Source organism: Sceloporus occidentalis, unplaced genomic scaffold (assembly GCF_023333645.1).
Source record: "Sceloporus occidentalis isolate IW3139 unplaced genomic scaffold, rSceOcc1.0.p SCAF_25, whole genome shotgun sequence".
Taxonomy (NCBI): domain Eukaryota; kingdom Metazoa; phylum Chordata; class Lepidosauria; order Squamata; family Phrynosomatidae; genus Sceloporus; species Sceloporus occidentalis.
This window is the reverse complement of record NW_028317005.1, coordinates 4,289,535-4,308,409: the sequence shown is the minus strand read 5'-3', so window position 1 is coordinate 4,308,409 and position 18,875 is coordinate 4,289,535. Positions and strand designations below refer to the sequence as shown.

The 18,875-nt window shown below is 41.3% G+C and overlaps 1 protein-coding gene across 1 annotated transcript in view; it reads right to left on the bottom strand.

The window, feature by feature from the left end:
• LOC149300277 (serine/threonine-protein kinase atr-like) overlaps positions 1–18,875 on the bottom strand; it is a 31,790-nt gene that overhangs the window by 1,291 nt on the left and 11,624 nt on the right. The window contains exons 17-44 of the mRNA XM_089485375.1: positions 18,759–18,851; positions 17,695–17,825; positions 17,284–17,427; positions 17,035–17,128; positions 16,612–16,737; positions 15,729–15,935; positions 15,489–15,602; positions 15,057–15,172; positions 14,306–14,426; positions 13,298–13,435; positions 12,599–12,803; positions 11,690–11,868; positions 11,322–11,486; positions 10,327–10,418; positions 9,938–10,029; positions 9,189–9,366; positions 8,549–8,725; positions 8,099–8,258; positions 7,789–7,962; positions 7,355–7,497; positions 6,884–6,981; positions 6,543–6,775; positions 5,714–5,848; positions 4,729–4,935; positions 4,138–4,281; positions 3,227–3,377; positions 848–1,004; positions 449–602 (exon numbers count right to left, since the gene is read on the bottom strand). Of these exons, the coding sequence (XP_089341501.1) occupies positions 449–602; positions 848–1,004; positions 3,227–3,377; positions 4,138–4,281; positions 4,729–4,935; positions 5,714–5,848; positions 6,543–6,775; positions 6,884–6,981; positions 7,355–7,497; positions 7,789–7,962; positions 8,099–8,258; positions 8,549–8,725; positions 9,189–9,366; positions 9,938–10,029; positions 10,327–10,418; positions 11,322–11,486; positions 11,690–11,868; positions 12,599–12,803; positions 13,298–13,435; positions 14,306–14,426; positions 15,057–15,172; positions 15,489–15,602; positions 15,729–15,935; positions 16,612–16,737; positions 17,035–17,128; positions 17,284–17,427; positions 17,695–17,825; positions 18,759–18,851 (4,128 nt within the window). The remainder of the gene's footprint in view (positions 1–448; positions 603–847; positions 1,005–3,226; positions 3,378–4,137; positions 4,282–4,728; positions 4,936–5,713; positions 5,849–6,542; positions 6,776–6,883; positions 6,982–7,354; positions 7,498–7,788; positions 7,963–8,098; positions 8,259–8,548; positions 8,726–9,188; positions 9,367–9,937; positions 10,030–10,326; positions 10,419–11,321; positions 11,487–11,689; positions 11,869–12,598; positions 12,804–13,297; positions 13,436–14,305; positions 14,427–15,056; positions 15,173–15,488; positions 15,603–15,728; positions 15,936–16,611; positions 16,738–17,034; positions 17,129–17,283; positions 17,428–17,694; positions 17,826–18,758; positions 18,852–18,875) is intronic.

The window sequence follows — 18,875 nt, the reverse complement described above, 5'->3', positions numbered from 1 at the left end:
CTGGTGCAGGGGGCTGCCTTGTAACCAAATTTGGATTGTTGGTGGTACCCGATTTGCCCCCTTTTACAGCAACATCCGGCGTAAGTAGCCACATTATCACAAATGCCGTTTGACAGCTTGTTGGATCTTATAGATCTGTATGCCAGTCAGTATTTCGCCGGAACACACTAACTCACTTTATTCTAAACTCCACTCCTGGCATCCCACTGACCTGGTGGAAATGTAAAAACATTATAGTCTTAAACCTGCCGACGGTTTAAAAAAACATCAAGTCCCTAAAAACCCCTGCCCTAGGTACTCTTATTTTTCCAGCAGTGATGACCAGATAAGTTTCTAATCGTATGACAAGTTTGAATACAAAAATAATAATAATGATGATGATAAAAAAAAAGACCAATTGCTAACCACCATTGACTGCATTGCTTACAGTTGATGTTGAACCGTTTACCTTGTTAAAGAGACAATTGAAATCCACATGCACACATTCCCCAGTAAATGAATCAAATAGAATGTTCTCTCCATGTCGGTCCCCGAGACCCAGTATATAACCAACCATGGACATCACAGCAGTCGACCGACAGTAGGCTGACCTACTATTGTACCTAAAATGAAACCAAATCTTAAATATTGAAATATTACTTAAAACGGTTTGCATTATCTAGGAACAGACTGTACTGCATTGCATCTACTTTCTGGTGCATCCGACTACTGCTAATACAATGGAGAATACTCGGTGCTTACACACAGCGTCCGGAAAACAATTACTAAAGGTGTAGGAAAAGGAAGACACATAAACAAAGACGTGTCTTTTTTTTAACTATGGCTTTGTAATTCCGTGAACGCTTACCAAGAAATAGGATCAGGAAATGTTCTCAGAAACCATTCGTGGAATACTGGAGGATGACGAGGCAGAAGAGTCTCCTTAAACATCTTCAGCTTTTCCTGTAGATGGGCGCTCTTGGAAAGCATACACTGGCGAAGATCTTTTCCACCCATGTATATCCCTATAAAATATATATTATCGCTGATAAAGATTTAATGTACATACGTGTATTTTTTGTATATAAGATGTATCTGATAAATACACAAACATTTTAGAAATGGTCAAAGAGCTGATTTGTATGGATTGGATATCAGAGAAGCAGGCTTGCGTGACACAGCCCTAATCTCTAGCACCCGACAGCGAGGTAATGGCCAGAGGACAGTCTTCCAAATGTGTTGCTCATAGGAATGATCTAGCAAAAGAAGGAAGGGTAATAGACAGGGGGTCTGCCAAGGTACTGATTTTGTCTGTAGTCATGTCCCCAAAGGTAACCCAGGACATCAATGTCCTGCTTAGACTAGGCCACTAAAGAAATATTTTAATATGGTTATGCCATCCACCATATATACATATATATATATATATATATTGGCTACATATAGCCAATGCGTTTATAACACATGCAACACCATATATCAGGGGCGTCCAACATGCGGCCCGCGGGCCAAATGCGGCCCGCGAGACCTCGAGGTGCGGCCCGCGTAAGATCGGCAGCCAGGGCAACCGATCTTACACGAGCCGCACCTCAAGCCCTGCTACTTACTTGTGGGAGGGTCTTCTGGACAGCACAGAGGAAGCGGAGTTCACGTGACTTCCTACTTCCTCTGTGCTTTAGCAGAGAAGGCAGAGGGAGGCCGCGCCCCCTGCTGAAGTCTGTGAGCGGCATCGAGGGAGCTGCAGTACAGGTAAGGGGAGGGGGTGGGGTGGGGTGGGTGTTTGAATGAGTGTGTGTGATTGAGGGAATGAATCTGTGAATTAATGATTATATGAATAAATGAGTGTGTGTGTGTGTGTGTGTGTGATAGCATGGATGTGTAAGTGCTGGAACCTAGGCATGATGGGACTGTGATTGCTGTTAGCAATCACACTCCTATCATGCCAAGTCAGCCAGTATATGCTGAAACCTGGCCAGCTGCCCCCCTTGTGTAGTGATAATGCCAGCAGTATGGGGTCTGCACTTACAGCCACCCTGTACCAGCATGTACTGGCTGACTTGGCATGATAGGAGTGTGATTGCTAACAGCAATCACAGTCCCATAATGCCTAGGTTCCAGCATTTACTGGATGGATGTGTAAGTGCTGGAACCTAGGCATGATGGGACTGTGATTGCTGTTAGCAATCACACTCCTATCATGCCAAGTCAGCCAGTACATGCTGAAACCTGGCTAGCTGCCCCCCTTGTGTATTGATGCTGCCAGCAGTATGGGGTCTGCACATCACTTACAGCCATCCTGTACCAGCGTGTATTGACTGACTTAGCAATCACACTCCTATCATGCCAACAGCAATCAGAGTCCCATCATGCCTAGGTTCCAGCATTTACTGGATGGATGTGTAAGTGCTGGAACCTAGGCATGATGGGACTGTGACTACTGTTAGCAATCACACTCCTATCATGCCAAGTCAGCCAGTACATGCTGAAACCTAGCTAGCTGCCCCCCTTGTGTAGTGATGCTGCCAGCAGTATGGGGTCTGCACATCACTTACAGCCACCCTGTACCAGCATGTACTGGCTGACTTGGCATGATAGGAGTGTGATTGCTAACAGCAATCACAGCGAGCACAGTCCCATCATGCCTAGGTACCAGCATTTACTGGTTGCCTAGGCTAACAGCAATCACACTCCTATCATGCCAAGTCATATTGCTAATTTTGTCCAATTGCGTGTTACCTACTTTTATTAAACATGTGAGTTTTTATTAGTATTTTTAAAGGTGGGGGTCATTTTCGGTTTTGGCTAAGTGAACCATGAATGTTTTGGTCCAGAATTTTCATTTTAGTTCATCCCTAGAATAAATCTAGGGAATCCTGAATTTGTACTCGCAAAACTTTCAAGGCCCAGAAATCAGTGAGAGGAAAAGTAAAGGTTTTGTGTCATTTTACTTTATTTTAATCTGCATATTTTATTAAAGGCCATATTTTTTGTCACAGTGAAAAATGAGTGCGGCCCGCGCACGTATACAATTCTGATGAAGTGGCCCACTGCAGAAAAAACTTGGACACCCCTGCCATATATCTAATGTATCCGGCCGCCTCATCCCTGGGTAGGAACAAAGCAATTAGTAACGATGTTACAAACCTCATTGAATTCTATTAACTTGGTTACAGGGTGAATACAGACTCAAACTGTACTCTATATGTAGGCATGGTTCAGAATATAACGTTCATGTAAATTAACCCACCTTTCTCCTTGTACAATTTGATTAGTATGTTCCTGAAACCTGCTGTGTTATTAACCCATTCTATTATTCCACATTCGTCGTTCAATGGAATAACGGCATAGGTTCGGATATGAAGCTCTCTCCTCCGGGACTCTGCGTCCTTACGCAGACACTAGAACAGCAACAAAGCATTACAAAAAGGTTCCACAACTCAGGTAAATGTTTGCTGGCTTCAGGTAACAGTTACCATAACGTTAAAATATCTGATATTTAACCCCTTCACTCCCGTGGATATTTGCACTTGAGAACCACAAAGACCACAGCATTTTTTTGCATTCTTGCTGAATCGTCTAACATTCATGTTTCACATTATTTACATGTTAAAAGCAGCATAAGCACGTCTCTAGTACTATTAAATATCCAGACCTTTCCCAGACATAATTCTTTAATCATGGAAAATTGTGTCTCATTCGTAATGAGACAAATTGTCAAATTGGACACAAGAGCAGACTGTCGCCATGGAAACAGAAAAATGATCCTAAATGTGTCATTGTTGGTTTCTCAGTTATTAAACCATCATAGGAAATAATATCATTGCGGGTCTCCTAAGGTCTATTTCTTTAACATACAAGAGCGTCCAATTAATGTTTTGTCTTCGTGTAGAAGTGCATTTAAGGACAATTCATCTGATTCAAAGGAACGTGATGCGTAAATTGGTTAATTAAAATGGTAAATGTCTTATACATGTGTTTACAAAACCCAAGATTAGAAAGGCAGCATGCCGAGTCAGCAATATTTCGAAAATCGTCTAGTTATTCAGTTTGCAGGGTTGACACATTAAAGGATTTTTAGGAATGTGCAATTTAAATGAACAGTTCTCAGGATTAAAATCCAAAAGTTGTGTCAATTTACTTCATTTTTGGACAACTTACTTTGTTAATTAAGGAGTTGAACTCCATAAGTCTGCAATCTTTCCTCAAGTCGTCTTTTGGTTTACACATCATAATGTAGGATTTTCCATCAGATCCTTTCAACGAGATCTTCTTCGGTTTCTGGAGAGATGGCAGAATCTCAACCTAGGAGGGACATAAATAATACGGGTTTAATTCAGTATTACACACTAATATGGCTATGGCACCTTCTGGCCCAAGCCTAATAGCCACATATTATTTTACAACAGCAAACAGTATAATGTACCAGTCAAAGGTACACCAGTACTAATGGCAGCAAAGTGTGACACTGAGATGGAAGGGGAACAGTGATGAGCAAAGAATACATATTAAATATTTTTCTCCAACATTGTCCCTCAAAGTGAACATCGCTGTGAATTTTGGCATATTTCAGGACATCTGAAGTACATATGCACTCTACATTTTCTTACAAGTTTGGTCTAATTATGTGTTTTATTACATTGGCTACTGTTAAATTACATTAAACATAAGAAATACGAATCAACGGTGTGGGGAAGGCCTCATATCCTATATCTTCACCACTAAACAGAGACTCTATATAAAAATACTCACAACATCATCAAAACCAGCGATGTATGCCCAGTGCCCCGGAAAAGGATCATGGTCAGCGTGGTCGCGCTTCCCTGCAGTAGACGGCAATGTTGGGATCATCACTGACTGTAACGGAATCAGGATCTCACTGAATGTTTGTTCCTCAACCAGTTTCTTGAGCAGCCTAAAGTGAACACTCATGCTCAGAGTGCCAGTGTTCCCATCCACCTAAAAATAAAAAAAAGATTGACGTGCGAAAAAAATAAAAATATTTGATTCAAACTTAAGTGGCACTGAACCTAAAAGTAAAAAAGAAGTAAAGAAACAAAAATGAAAAATATTTTGGAATATTCGAGAAAGCAGACTTCACTCATGAATTTACAGTTTACTCTCACATTCACTTACTACCCGGTGGCTGAGATGAGGATTGTCTGTAGACAATATGGCTCCATTAACATAATAGGAAAGCATGCAGGTCCGAGGCCAGCAGAATGTAAAAGCGGCAATTTATGTTATAAAGTGCCTCATTTGGCAATGTAATATATATATATATATATATATATATATATATATATATATATATATATATATATATATATATATATATATATATATACTTCCTACCTTTTGAACAAGAATACATAATCCTGCAATCATAGGCCTTTTATTTGAACTCCATAAATTTGGGATTTGGGGACTGTCCAGTTTGATTCATTAAAATCAAATAATTAAAAGAGTGTGCAGAAGAACTGAACACAGACCTTCCCGATATCAGGGATATGCAAACCATGAACGATCCAGCGACCTTTCCGCTCAGCCCGCACGAGAGACTCAACAGGGTTTGCTGTCCATAATGCAGATGGCTATTTGGGAGTTGAAATGATTATCTCTCTTGCAAGCTCCCACTTTAGTAAATGGACAGCTTTGTCTTTTAATACAGATAACCATGAACCCAGGAGGGTTTCTCTGCTTGCAGACCGGCTTGCACGCCGCTGACCGTACGTACCGGTTTATTGCACAGCTCCAGGAGTTTATCCGTGAGCCGCGTCGCGTCACCGATGAATTTCCCTAAAGCAGGCTTCATGTGAATAGCTTTCTCGAGTATTTCCTTGCATCTGTTCACACGCATTGGATACGATGACTGTGGGAGTAATTCACAGAATTAGTAAATCCTGCCTCGCAGGTGCCGACCAGCCCAGCGTAACAAGTTAACATGCAGCCGCAGAAATAAAAGCAGAATCTCTGTAAACGTAACATTTCGTTAAAAACGCCAGCAGACTTATTGATGATGAAAAAAAGAATACATGACCCACATGCAAGTCCGCGCCTAAGTCAACTGACTCAAAGCATCAGCTCCGTATTTGTTACAGAACGTGAACTCCCATGATGTTTTGCTAACCTACTGATCGACTTGTGACTTCTATATAATCAGCAGTTGTAGTCCTTCTGTTCATACGAAGTATAACATATCACCAGCTGCTAATACTCTCAACATTCCCACCATTAATGCTTTGCTAACCACTTGACTTTGACACCATTAACCTTGACTTTGATTGAGGTATAGAACTCTTTTATGCCAAAATGCAAATATGAAGGTTGACAAATGTATGGCTGCCGATGTATGCATTCTGTGCTTTGTCATAGTCTGCTTTTATATGACATGTATGTTCTGTCCCTAAATAATCAAGCAGGTATGATTGTTTTAAACCCTGCCAAGACCACATTTCATTGTATCTCTGTCTACTTTCAAAGAATGTTTATTTCACAGAGTACTGATGTTATGTGTGATGGTTGAAAACCCAATCCAAAGTTAAAAATTGAGCTTGATATGCTACCTTGGATACAGCAGTCATCATCCACATGGCCTGCTGAGGATAAGCCACAAAGACCTTGGCCACAATTTCCATGAGCACCGCGAACACTTCGTCATGGGAGTGACAGATCCTGGAGATCAGCTGAGAGAAGGCTGTTAGGAACTGGTACGGAGCCAGGTGATTTTTATGGTCTGTAATGACCTTGTTAATCTTCACCAAGTCAGTTTTCATTTGCAGTCTGTCAGCCCGGCCAGCTGGGAAGGGATTCAAGACCAGAGAATGAGAACGCAGCAAACATATAACAGGAGACTGGGACACAAAGGGTCAGTGTAAAGTAACTCATAGTTATTCAAAAGCCATACCTTTCTCCCATTCATATACTTTTGCTCCAAAGTCCAGCCATAATGAGAGCATTCGCGGCATTGACTGGTAGATGTACTGGTTCCCATATTGCAGAGACCTTGGGATTTAAAAAAACAACTACATTGCATTAAAACCGGGTGATAAACAAAAACCCTTTCCTAGGCCAACTCAGCCAGGCCTATTAGTTACACGGGAATGGAGGGACACTTCAAACAGCACTGTTGTTGAACTACAACATGATCTCCATAAGAACCCTTTCTATGCAGTGCTTCATGGGAGCTGTAGTTCATTTACAACTGGAGGGCGAAGTGCTGCAGAGCTGTTTCATGTTACTATTATCTATACAATAACTATTACTATTACCAATATAATAACTGAACCCAAAAGAAGTGATGCTCCAATCACACAACTTTTATGTAAGTTTCTATCTTCTTTTTTTTTTTTATATAGGGTGCATAAAATGCATTCACCTGCCAAAGTGAAATACTATGTATCGTATCAGGTCACCCTGTTTCTCCATCTTATTGTCTGTCACCATCGGCATCAGCTTGTCGTAATACTTGGCGAGATAGAAATGGCCGTCCTCCCATTCGGGCAGCAGACTGGTTACGTCCTGCAAAAGCGGCAAAAACGTTAGCAGACTGCGTGCAAAAATGTCACTTCTACGTACATGCGCCGCCTGTGGCAACACACATGCTAATACATGAAAACAATATTTGTCCTTGGCATTCTGAAGTTGTCAGCCTCTTTTTTTTTAATCCATAAGCTTGCTTTGGAAATGTTATGTTATGTACCATTTGTTATGGGTTTTTTTTTTTACCAATTGTACAGAGCTGCGGGATATGATGGCGCTATATAAATCAATAAATAACAACAACAATCAGGACCTCTGTGAGAGACTTACTTTATATTTTTTCATCACTGCGTTGCTCTCAAAGTTAGCGGTTTCCTCCATGAAACGTCCTACCAGTAACATAGCCCTGCCGTGGATGAGCTGCTGCTCTGGAGGGGCGCTGTTATCAGGCAAGAATAACTCCGCTCCCTTCTGAAGGACGATGAGAGCCTGGTGCACGTCACCCTGCGTCAGCGGGGAACATAAGGGAGCGTTACTAGTCATTTATAACTACCAGTTACAGCAACTAAAAGTCAGTACATTGCTTTGCCCATGTGCGCGCTTGCCACAGATTGAGAAAACAAGCCAAGAAGCTGCTTACCTTGGACCAAAGCCACTTAGCACGTTCGACGTTAAGCTCAGACAGCCTGGAGTCCCCGGCGTTGAGCAGAGCGTTGTACGCCGCCTGGTGATGCCCCGCTTTGCGAGCGACTCTAGCGCTTTGGAGCCAGCACTCGCCAATCATATCAGTGTGATTAGGTCTGGGCGAAAGAAACCACAAAACGTCTCAGTGACTTTCTCAATACAATGAGTAATAAAGAACACAAAATCATTACCAGCCTCCTAAATGTGTACGTGTGATAAAAGATAAAAAGACCGCACATTAAATACTCCTTCTAGGAAGTAACGACAGACTCCTCCAGCGACACGCGGCGCCATGTTAAACTTTATAGGAAATTATAGGACGCCCCATTCACAGGATAACTACATCTCTCAGAATGATGTGAATGGTAATTTTGGTACGATTATAACCAAGCAGAAGCAAGATCACCTTTTGTCGATGGTTAGCAACGCTCTGCGCAGCGCCAAGATGGGCTCCCTGGCCCTGTAGGAATTCTGGGTCATTTCTAGACGTGCCAGCCAGTTCAGCGTGTCCTTTGTAGGCTCCCCGGCAGGTTTCTGTAGCAACATCTTCACGCTGTGCTCAAGTTCACACAACATGTGTAACCTTCACAATTCAGGAAAAACGTACCGATCACTACACGAGTCAATAAACGTTCACAAGAACAGTATCCAGTAACTGCTACCAGATTGTATGATAGAAGATGCATCACGCCTTTCTTACAGATGGCTAGAACTTTTAAGTGGCTAAACTAAAACAAAACCACAAAAGATACAGCAACTATAGAAAGACCAAAGGGACATTTTGAAAAGGGGATCTAGACAAAGTTCATGATGACGATAATATTTTATCAATAAATCAGTCCCTAGATGCACCTCGCAACTAGTTTTTCCACCTCAAACAGAAAACGAATATGCAACGGCTTAACAAGAAAGAACCTGCCAGTGTCGGCCCTTCATAATGAAGAGTGAATTAAGGCAGTTCACGGCTCTCCTGGAAACTCTCCCTTTAGTGAATATACCTCTCTCTGCGGTTTGGAAGTAATTTCGAGTATTGGTTATAAGCGTACCTTACAATGTATTCATATCCACGTTGATAGGATCCTCTCTCAAAACTAGCAGCTGACAGAGGCACGATCTGCTCCGCTCGCACCACCTTGAGCGTATCATAGAATAATTCCCTCTCACTTTTCTTAGCATAGAGCAGGAGCTGCCCAAGTCTGATACTCCAAGCGGTGGATTTGTTATCTGTTATGGAGCAACCAAAATACAACAGTGAATGACCAGTGACTTATACAAATGTCAATAAAAAAATCAATTAAAAAAAATCAATTGAAGTATAATATATCAGAAAGAACCATCCCAGTAACTAATTATCAAAGCTGTTCATGGCAGAGACTGTTCAAAGTCTGTAAATACCCAGCACAATATTTATCTTCAGTAAGACACAGTTTCCATATAGATAAGACACAACTTTGGACTAAATACCCGGTGGTATCTTCTTTATACAGGTATACAGCTATGGGAGCCACTGATTCCATCACTTTAAATAGTGGTATAATAATTTGTAATAAAGAAGGCTATTTTTCCATCTGCCATTGTATGAAGGTTTGTTCTTAGTGGATTTAGACACTGCCGTATTAAGTGAAAAGGGTACCTAGACTATACTCTACATTCAGAATGACAGAACTGAACATAACCTGCATACGACGATAACATTGTTTTCCAGTCACAAAGAAAATACATCCCGACCATGATTCCACTACCCATATGATCATGTCAATGAAGTACTTTAAAATGTTACAGAATTAGTTAATACCTGCAGACAGGTAATCCTCCACCAAATCCCACTGTGACAGTTTCCATGCCGCCTCAATTCTATATGTATTCAATTCAGCTGTCCATTCGGGTCTAAGAAACAAAATAGAAAGCATTTAAAAAAGACAAATGGTGTGTAACACAATGGAGTCAATGCACATATCGTTATCAAACAGATGCTTTTTTAACTGTTTTGGGGAAATGATGTTTCAATGCTTAAGTATGATGACATCAACAAGAGATCACCTTGCATACTTAACAACGGGTGGCACACAGCTCTTATTGGTCCGCCATAATCTTCTACAAACGTGTGCTTTAATAAACAGAATCAGATGGTAAAAGGCTGGGCATAACCAATATTATTAGGTCTCCATGATTAGGTTTACTTACTTGCTGTTCAGTACTCCATTGACTTGCGTGATTACTGTAGATAACTGGCCAAGTCCCAGCATGGACTTTACTACTCCATGATAATGAGTGATCTAAGGAGCGAGCACCATCATGAGAACATTGGCACGGCAATCACAAGAGATATCTTCTATATATTGTGGTAAAGTGTATGGGAGAGTGGTTGATGGGATATATATCTCACCTGGTTTCCTCAGCCAGGCACGGTAGCAAAGCCAGGAGCCCTCAGGTGAGGCTTCCTAAGCTCATTACTGGGGAGGAAGCCTTAAAAGAGAGGGCTGTTGGGTTTGCAGGGTGAGGAGAAACTGAGGGAAGGAGCAGCTACAGCCAGCGCTGCAGCCCACCAGGTATGAAGCTTTACCTATGGAAAACCTGTTACTTTGCTTTGTGCCAGACCGTAGGCTTGTAGAGAGGTATCCGGATGTTTAGTTAGAGCCAGACAGGCTTAGAGTTTGTTTTGTTTTCAAGGTGCTCTGTGCCTACAGCATCCAAATAAACACGCTTTACGTTTGAAACCTGTGTGAATACAGTCATTGCCGCCCCATGCGTGAGCTGTTCCCTGCACTATAGACATGTTTAGTTTTATCTTATTGTATATGTTTTGTTATTTCAAGTTTTCACGGGCATCGCTGATGAATGTATCAAGAAAAAAGACATTTCTAACACCAGGTTCTGTGCCTTTTTGTGCCAGGATAAAAACACTCGAGCTGCATCAGATATGTACATCTAGTACTGGGGAAACTGACTGCTTTCACTAATCTTATTTTACTGACTTCAAGTATGACCTTGATGGACCTAGGTTGAACTTGATGGACTTTGGTCTTTTTTCAACCTTATGAACTATGTTACTATGTATGACGGAAGAAGAGGAGGAAGAGGAGAATTTCCTGAATACTCCTATTGAGCATAGGTTGACTTTCTGGCATTTATCAGTCACTATTAGGTACGTGACATTGCTTTTTATTCGGGATTGGTACCTCGTCTGGTTTCAGCTGAATGGCTCGGTCATAGCAGGCAGTGGCATCTCGCAACAAACCAATGCTTTCATGCTCCAAGATCTGCTCTTTCAAAGACGCCTCCTTTTTGCGAATGGCACTTACTCCAGCTACTCCATCAGGCTCGTGCATAGCAGCATACAGTTTCTATTTCCAGAATACAATAAAGCAAGAGTTACTTGGGGCGCATTACCCGAGGGACCATCGCAGCGCTGCAATACATTCACAGACAACAGTAAAAGAAGGGTGCCATGCGTTGGGGTAGAAGGGATCCTCTCACTCCCTTTGCAGGTTTGAGTAGTTAATCATATACACAGACATGCGCCCAAATAAACGGGGGAACGGCTCACTTGTAAAAATCCAAGGTGCTCCTGAATCGCCTGCTTTTTCTCCATAATGAAGGACTCGAAGTACATGACAGCTCTGGTATAGGCTTTGGAGCGGAAAGAAGCTATGGCCAAAGTGTCTTGGGGTATAAGCTCTAAGAACCTGGTCACATTCTGATACTCTAGGTGGTCTTCTTCAGATACTGGCAGGAAATGCAGGAAAAATAAATATAATTAAAACACAAACACACTGTATTACTAAATAATACTAGCATCATGCAGCATACATTAATGACACAATACATATTTCTAGCAGTAAAAAAAAGCTAAGAATGATTATACTTCTGCCCATTTTTCCTGGCCTTAATCAGTCCTTGATTTTGTCTTCAGGATTCATTCCTATCCCGTGGATGTTTAAATTCCTTCACTGTACTAGCCTAAACCACTTCTTCAGGGAGGACGTTCCATGTATCTAGCACACTCTCAGTAAAGTAAAACGTCCTTACATTACATCTAAGCCTCTAGTTTTAGATAAGGACCTATTGTTCTAATATTTGTCCTCCTGTATAATTCATATAGCCTTTCAATGTTGCATACATCATCTTATCTATAAAATGTTTCAAGATGAAGGGTCTTGAAAATGTTCACAATTAAGTACATCTATTTGTAACTATAATTGCAATATCTTCTGTTTTTATTTATCCACAGTGCTCCATTCATATATTATGTGTGCACAATATGAATTTAATGTATCTTCTACCCCCTAGAATGAAATGCATACAACTTTTATTTTATTTGTATAGCGCAAACACATTGCATAGCAACGAACAATGACAGGGTGTGAAGAGGGCAGGGTGTGAAGGGTGTGTAAAGTAGGAACCTGACACAAAGGGGGCATTGCTAGCACTTTGGGTATATTGCTGTAACACTAACTCTTTGGGTCTAGTCGGTTCCCAGGCTTGGAGGAGGTTTTTTCCACATTGAGTGCCTGAAACCTCTCCCGTGACCATTGTGTGAGATGATCCAGCATCGAGAAGACAGTCTGCGTACTGAGCTGACTCAGATCCGAGGCACTGTCTTGTAATCGCCGAACCCATGGGTCTTCGTGCTTCAAAACTGCCATAATCTCAGCATACACCTGAAACAAAGCAGAGACAAATGTGCTAAAATATCCCTTAAGGCAGGGGTGTCCAACCTGCGGCCCGCCAGCTGCTGCAGGACTACATCTCCCATAATGCTCTTTCAGCTAAGGGGCTGGCTGAGGAGTATGGAAGATGTAGTCTCCAGAGATTAAGGTCTTCATGGGGGGGGGACCACAGCATCTGCGCGTCTTGATGACATCATATTTTTAAAGTGTCAGCGAATTCTGCTTCATTCAACTATAAACTGGCAGGTTTCTCTTGCAGCAACCAAGCTGCATCCGCTGAGAGTTGTGCTTATTTTATATACATGTCTGAGTCTATGTATGCTATGTTAATATACAATGCCCCCACTAATCCCCCGAACCCAAACCATGTTATTTTTATTGTAGTATCTGTATTGGTCCCCACGTACAGAAAGACAGTAAAGAGCTGAACTATGTGATGTGCCATAAAGGAGCAGTTATGACTTGCCTGCATTCTTAGAGCTCACCTCTTGCTGATCCTCGTTGTTACAGCCCAGCAAAACATAGACCAGAATATGCGGTAAAAGGTAAATGGTCACCTTGAAGTCGTGCTTCATCATTATGCTGCAAGAATTAAAGACCCTTCTTGCAAGTTCATGCCTGACCTGATGTACAAAAAAACAAAACACATGTAAATGGCTCTTTGAGTATCTCTGTCAGAGAGATAAGTAACTGAAGTTTTGGGAGTACGCTTGGCAGCCATCAGGATTAACCAAACAGATTTAATCTGGATCTAATCTTAATCAAAAGCTTGATTCTTACTTCAGGGAGTTAAATGTGATACAACATACAATACTTGGAACGTACAACAGACAAGTTTGAGAAACTCTTTCCGTACTGAAACGGACTAACTTCCTATTTCTATTCAGGGAAAGAGTCTAGAATAAATAGGACATAATGACGTATCAAGTACGGTTGATAGATGGCACTAAATGTTAAGATTTATGTTACAATCTGTATGGCTGCTACATATTAGATGAATGTATTGTTCATGTAGTAAAAATACAGTTGTACGAAGATCGCACATGATTTTGAATGGACAGAGATTACTTTATTTGCGGGGACATAAACTGAATTTAATCTGTCCACAAAGATCTTGGGGTATTCTAGGTATGCAATTGTAAATGTGCTTTAATACAACACAAGTATTTTAGTGATGCAAAAAAATAGTACTTTAATCCTAAACAGATTAAAACAAATGCTACTTAGTCAACGGGGGCCATAACATCTTTGTTCTCACAGCACTGATATAACTAAGCATAGCTGGATGAGCAGGCAGTTGAGTCACTTATAAGAAAAAAGTGCAAGCCGGGGCTAACCTGACTCGGACTTCACTTCACATTTAATATTTTAGCCCTTGTGAGCATCTATGAGGATTTTCATTATGTTTCCACGTCTGCTTGCGTCGCGCTGCGGCTTGCGTCCCACTACTGCTTGACACTTTAAACGTTTGATTTCACAAAATCTTAAATTACCTTAGTTATCAGGTACCCTGCCCAGGTTGCCGACCAATCTGCAAAGTTACTCCCTAACTTGCTCAGGTAAATAGGCTTCTTCATTTTAGACCAGTTTACAGCTTTCCGGGAGCTTTTGTATCTGCAAATGAAAGTCATTTTATATTGAAATGATATCCTTATATTTAACAACGTAGTACATATCTCTAGCGACCACCTGTAAATATGAATTTATGCTGAAGAGTTACATTTTGCATTTTTTTATAGGAATCACCACTTTCAGAGATTTTGAAATGACTAAAAGTACTTATTAAAACCAACGATAGCCTGCGGGTTTTTCCCAATCAATTAAATTGTTTCAGAAACATCAGACTTACGTTATAGGAAAGTAGAAACGCTCACAAAAAGTGGCAAATCAGGAATTAGAAGTACTTTTTAAGTGCTCTGAACTTGATTCACTCTTTCAAACGTTGCCAGATGTAATCACAACAAAAGAAGGAATAATCACGCAGATCCGGGCAACAGGAAGAACTGCTTTTGAGGTGAACACAAATGGTGGGTTTCCAAAATGTACATATTGCATATTTTAATCAGTAAACGGCCTTAATTAGTATCTTGAACTAAAATGTAGGGTTTGGGGGGAAAAGTCATGAATGCAGCTTAAGTGCTTCAGGCCACTCCATCAGTGTGAAAAATCCTATTAAAATGTATAAAAGACATAGGCGCACGGACAGTATATAGACTTTGCCCGGTACCGAGTGGAAAGGTATACCTTGTATTAAGATGAGGTTCCAGGACCTCTTGAACATGTTCTGGGAATCTCCTCCAGAGCCTTCGCCCTGGACAATCGATCCTTCCTTCTCTGCATTCATAGATCGACAGCAGCTCCTGGCAAAGAAACCATTAGACATAGGATAAGAATAAGATTTGTGATCTAGTAAAATCAGTAACCTGGGATGCCCTAAATTAATCATGCACCCTGCAAGACGGGACGGAGTACGCTTCTAGAAGGCTATGACATTTTTTGCCGATATTATGAAATATTTCACTATATGTCTTTTGTTCTACTTATTGTCTCTTTATCCACTGTGAATCAATGCATTTGGTAATCTTTACAAATAAAACCGTTCTTGGCCTTCTCACTGGATGAAAAGATTATGGTTGGCGTAAAAAGTGTATTCAGTAAATGAAGAGGACCGTTTACCTGTATGGCATAGGCAGCTGAATCCTGAGCACGGACATTATCTGCATATGCAAGAAACGCTCTGGTTAGCTCCGTAAGTAACTCATAAGAGAAATTTGGATCTTCAACTCCTGTCTATGGAGAAGAATAAACAGGGTGTGTATTACAGACAGAAAATTTCCCAGCACGCACGCATCCTTATGTTTATTAATTATTTAACTTGGTGTTTAAACCAACAACTGCCTGGGAACATTTACTTACAACAAAAGTGAAACCCTTCCCTTGTGTATCGCTTGATGAGAAGTCCAGTCGACCTGGATCTATGGCGCCGAGTTGTCCAAGGCATTCACCGCACAGCAGGCGGGCCTGCGGGTTAGCATCTTGGCACCCGATTAATAGGACGGTCACCAGCTGGGAAATAACTGGTTCTACAGTCTCGCTGTCTGTCGAATACTGTAATAGTTTAGCCTAGATGCACGGGAAAGACGTATTAGAAAAGAGCCCCAAACACCTAGCAGATCTTCACCATACTGTAATCAAAAGCAAAACGCTTTTCATCAGAAAATCTCATACACACATACATGGACTATACTAGTTAGATGGGAGAATACAAACATGTCACCTTTTGTATTATTCTAGATAATCTGATAATTTTACCTTTAAAATCTCCCTAGAACTGCAACTTCTGGCAAAAGTTGTTAGGTACCAATTTGGTGAGAAATTGCGAAGGCTTTAATTGAATTCCTAAAGTTATTTTGTTCGGTTATTTCGCTAAGTTGTAAGAAAGAGCAAATGAAATTAAGAATGTTTGTTGCATTCTATGCAGTAGCATCTAACAGACTTTTCTATACAATTTTTGGGTGGTGATTGGTGAACAATTTCCAGATCTGTGAGAACTTAACCATTGCCTTTTTAAAAAAAAAAAAAAAAAAAAAAAAAAAAAGATTTTTTAAGAGGTGAAACCCTTCTAATTTGCTAAAATCTTTCGACTGGTTTAAAAAGCCGTGGGGTCTGGTTTGTATGCACTCTGGAAGGGTACAGAAGTGTGCACATTGACCATCTACAGGGCAGACCATGCTTGCACCCCTGGTGCTGTAACTGGAAGCATTAAGAAAAGCAATCGAACAGCCGCTATGAAGCAGACCTGGTGTTTATACAGGGTTTCAATCAGACTGGTGAGGGCGTGCATTCGGACATCCACATTCTCATGCTGAATTGCTTTGATGGATAATTGCATTGCGGTTTGGAGGTCGGTGCTTTTGTTTGTTTCCTATGGTGGGAAAAAAAAAAAGAACAAGGAACTCATTGCAAAGAGCGTCTGAACGATATGGACCACAGAAGGAGCTGACCGAGCCAGGGCCAAGGTCTCAACTAGATAAGCTATGGGGCATAAAAGTGCCTTATTCACGGTCAGATCCATGCAGTGGGAAATGGATATCCGTTACCCTACACTAGGTCAAAGCGGTGATCCCTGCGCACATGTAGAAACACACGGGTGGTGTTAACTACACATAATGAGGCAAGTATGGGGACCTGCATGCCGAGTACAATACTGTTGGAAGCCTACTTTTCTGTATTCCTGTAGAACCTTCTGGATTTCGCCAAGCTCTGGATGATCAGGTAGAAAATAGATTTCATGAAGAAAATCTTGAACAGCATCTCTATTGGGGTTTTAAAAGAAAACAAATATAAGGGGTTACATATGTGTCGGTCTAGTTACATTCACCATGTTGTAGTAGTTGTAGCAGTGTTTGTCAGTTGCTTGTCAGCTAATGCGTATCACAGATCGCAGCACAGCGTTTCCCGTCACGCCTACCTGTTCTCCACTATGAGATAGTGAAACACCGCCATGGTTTCTTTCGGCTGGATGTGAAGCAAAGGCAGTAATGCAACAATGACGTGGCTGAGGAGGGAGCCGAGATATGCTTGGTCCAGACACCGGACAAACAAGTCCCAAGCTCTGTAGTGGACAAAAAACACACAATATGCCTGAGTAAATGGACTGCCATAAACTTGCAAGTGAGCTACGATTAAAAACACTTGTGGCGGCCCCCTTACAGCTGGCAGGAAAAGACTAAAGGGCCTACAGCATGTAGAGAATTTTAGCCATCCTTGCCCCCAGCAATCTCCTGACATTGGCTTTTAGAGCACGTTACGATGGCGTGGTGACAAAGCCACCTTACACTTAAGGATGGCTCGATGTTTTGCAGCAGCCTCATTTGATTACCTGCAACAGAGCTCTGGAAAGTCCTCTTTGTATCGAAGGCCGGTGCGGAGGGTGGTCATCATCTTTACTCTAACTGAAGTGATATGCTTGGGTCCCATGAGTTTCATCAAGGACACCAAACTGTTTAAGGCCTGAAAGAAAAAATAAAATCATTATTCTGTAGAGCTTCGTTTCTTTTTTTGTAAGTGTGGCACATTAGCAGATTCACAAAATCTGATGTCAGCTGGCAATGCGAAGGTTTGAATAGACATTTGATTTTTACAAACTTGACTTCTACGATGGGCCAGCAGAGTTCATAACTACTCACATAGAATTACATTTTATAGCTGGGTGAGCTGGATTTGGCTAAAGCCTAAAACGTGAATAAGAATCGAAAGAGAAGTACGGGCCAACTGAAACCACTCCTATCGTTCAGTATCGTTCCTTGTGAGGGTCTGTATGAAGTCATGGTGAGCTGGGTGCATGCTTACTAAAGTCTGGGGCCAAGTGCATGCCACATATGGGCCGGCTCACCTACCTGATACCTTTAGAGCCTTTTGATCAATTAAGTATGTTGATAGGTAACATATGAGCCCCTTTAGGCACTTGGTTTGCCATTTTATTTCTGCATTTATTTCATGCGGGTGTTTTAATGCTTTGTAAGGTCGGTTTCATAGAGACATGCCCCTCTTATGTTCTAAAGTATTAGGCATAGTAATGTCAATGGCGCAAAACTAATCCTGGAAGCTGCCAGTGTCCCTAACAGAGGAGACATACCAACAGTCCCTAATTTCTTTAAAGCGTCTTAAAATTGTCCTAATTCTTCATGATTCACACCAGCAGATCCTCAAATATCTTCAAAGGATAGCATGGAGTTTGACCTAGCCGCTTTCAGAGCAACCGCAGGTAGCTTACAAAAGAAATTCACTGTCAATTCAGTTTCTGTGCTACTGATTGTTTTAAAATGATGAATGCTTTTGTTTACAGAAAGCAAACAGAGCATTAAATATGTACGTGTTTACAACAGACTACCTAATCTGTGCCATGAAATAACTGCTAAGACTAAGAAGTCTTCATTCACTTACCATCTTTTTGTCTTCGATCCCAATACTGGAGCTCAATAAGTGCATATTAAAAAAAGCCAATATCCCTAATAGTTTGGGCTGCAAGTAATCTGCCTGTGGCAACGAAGAAACAGCACA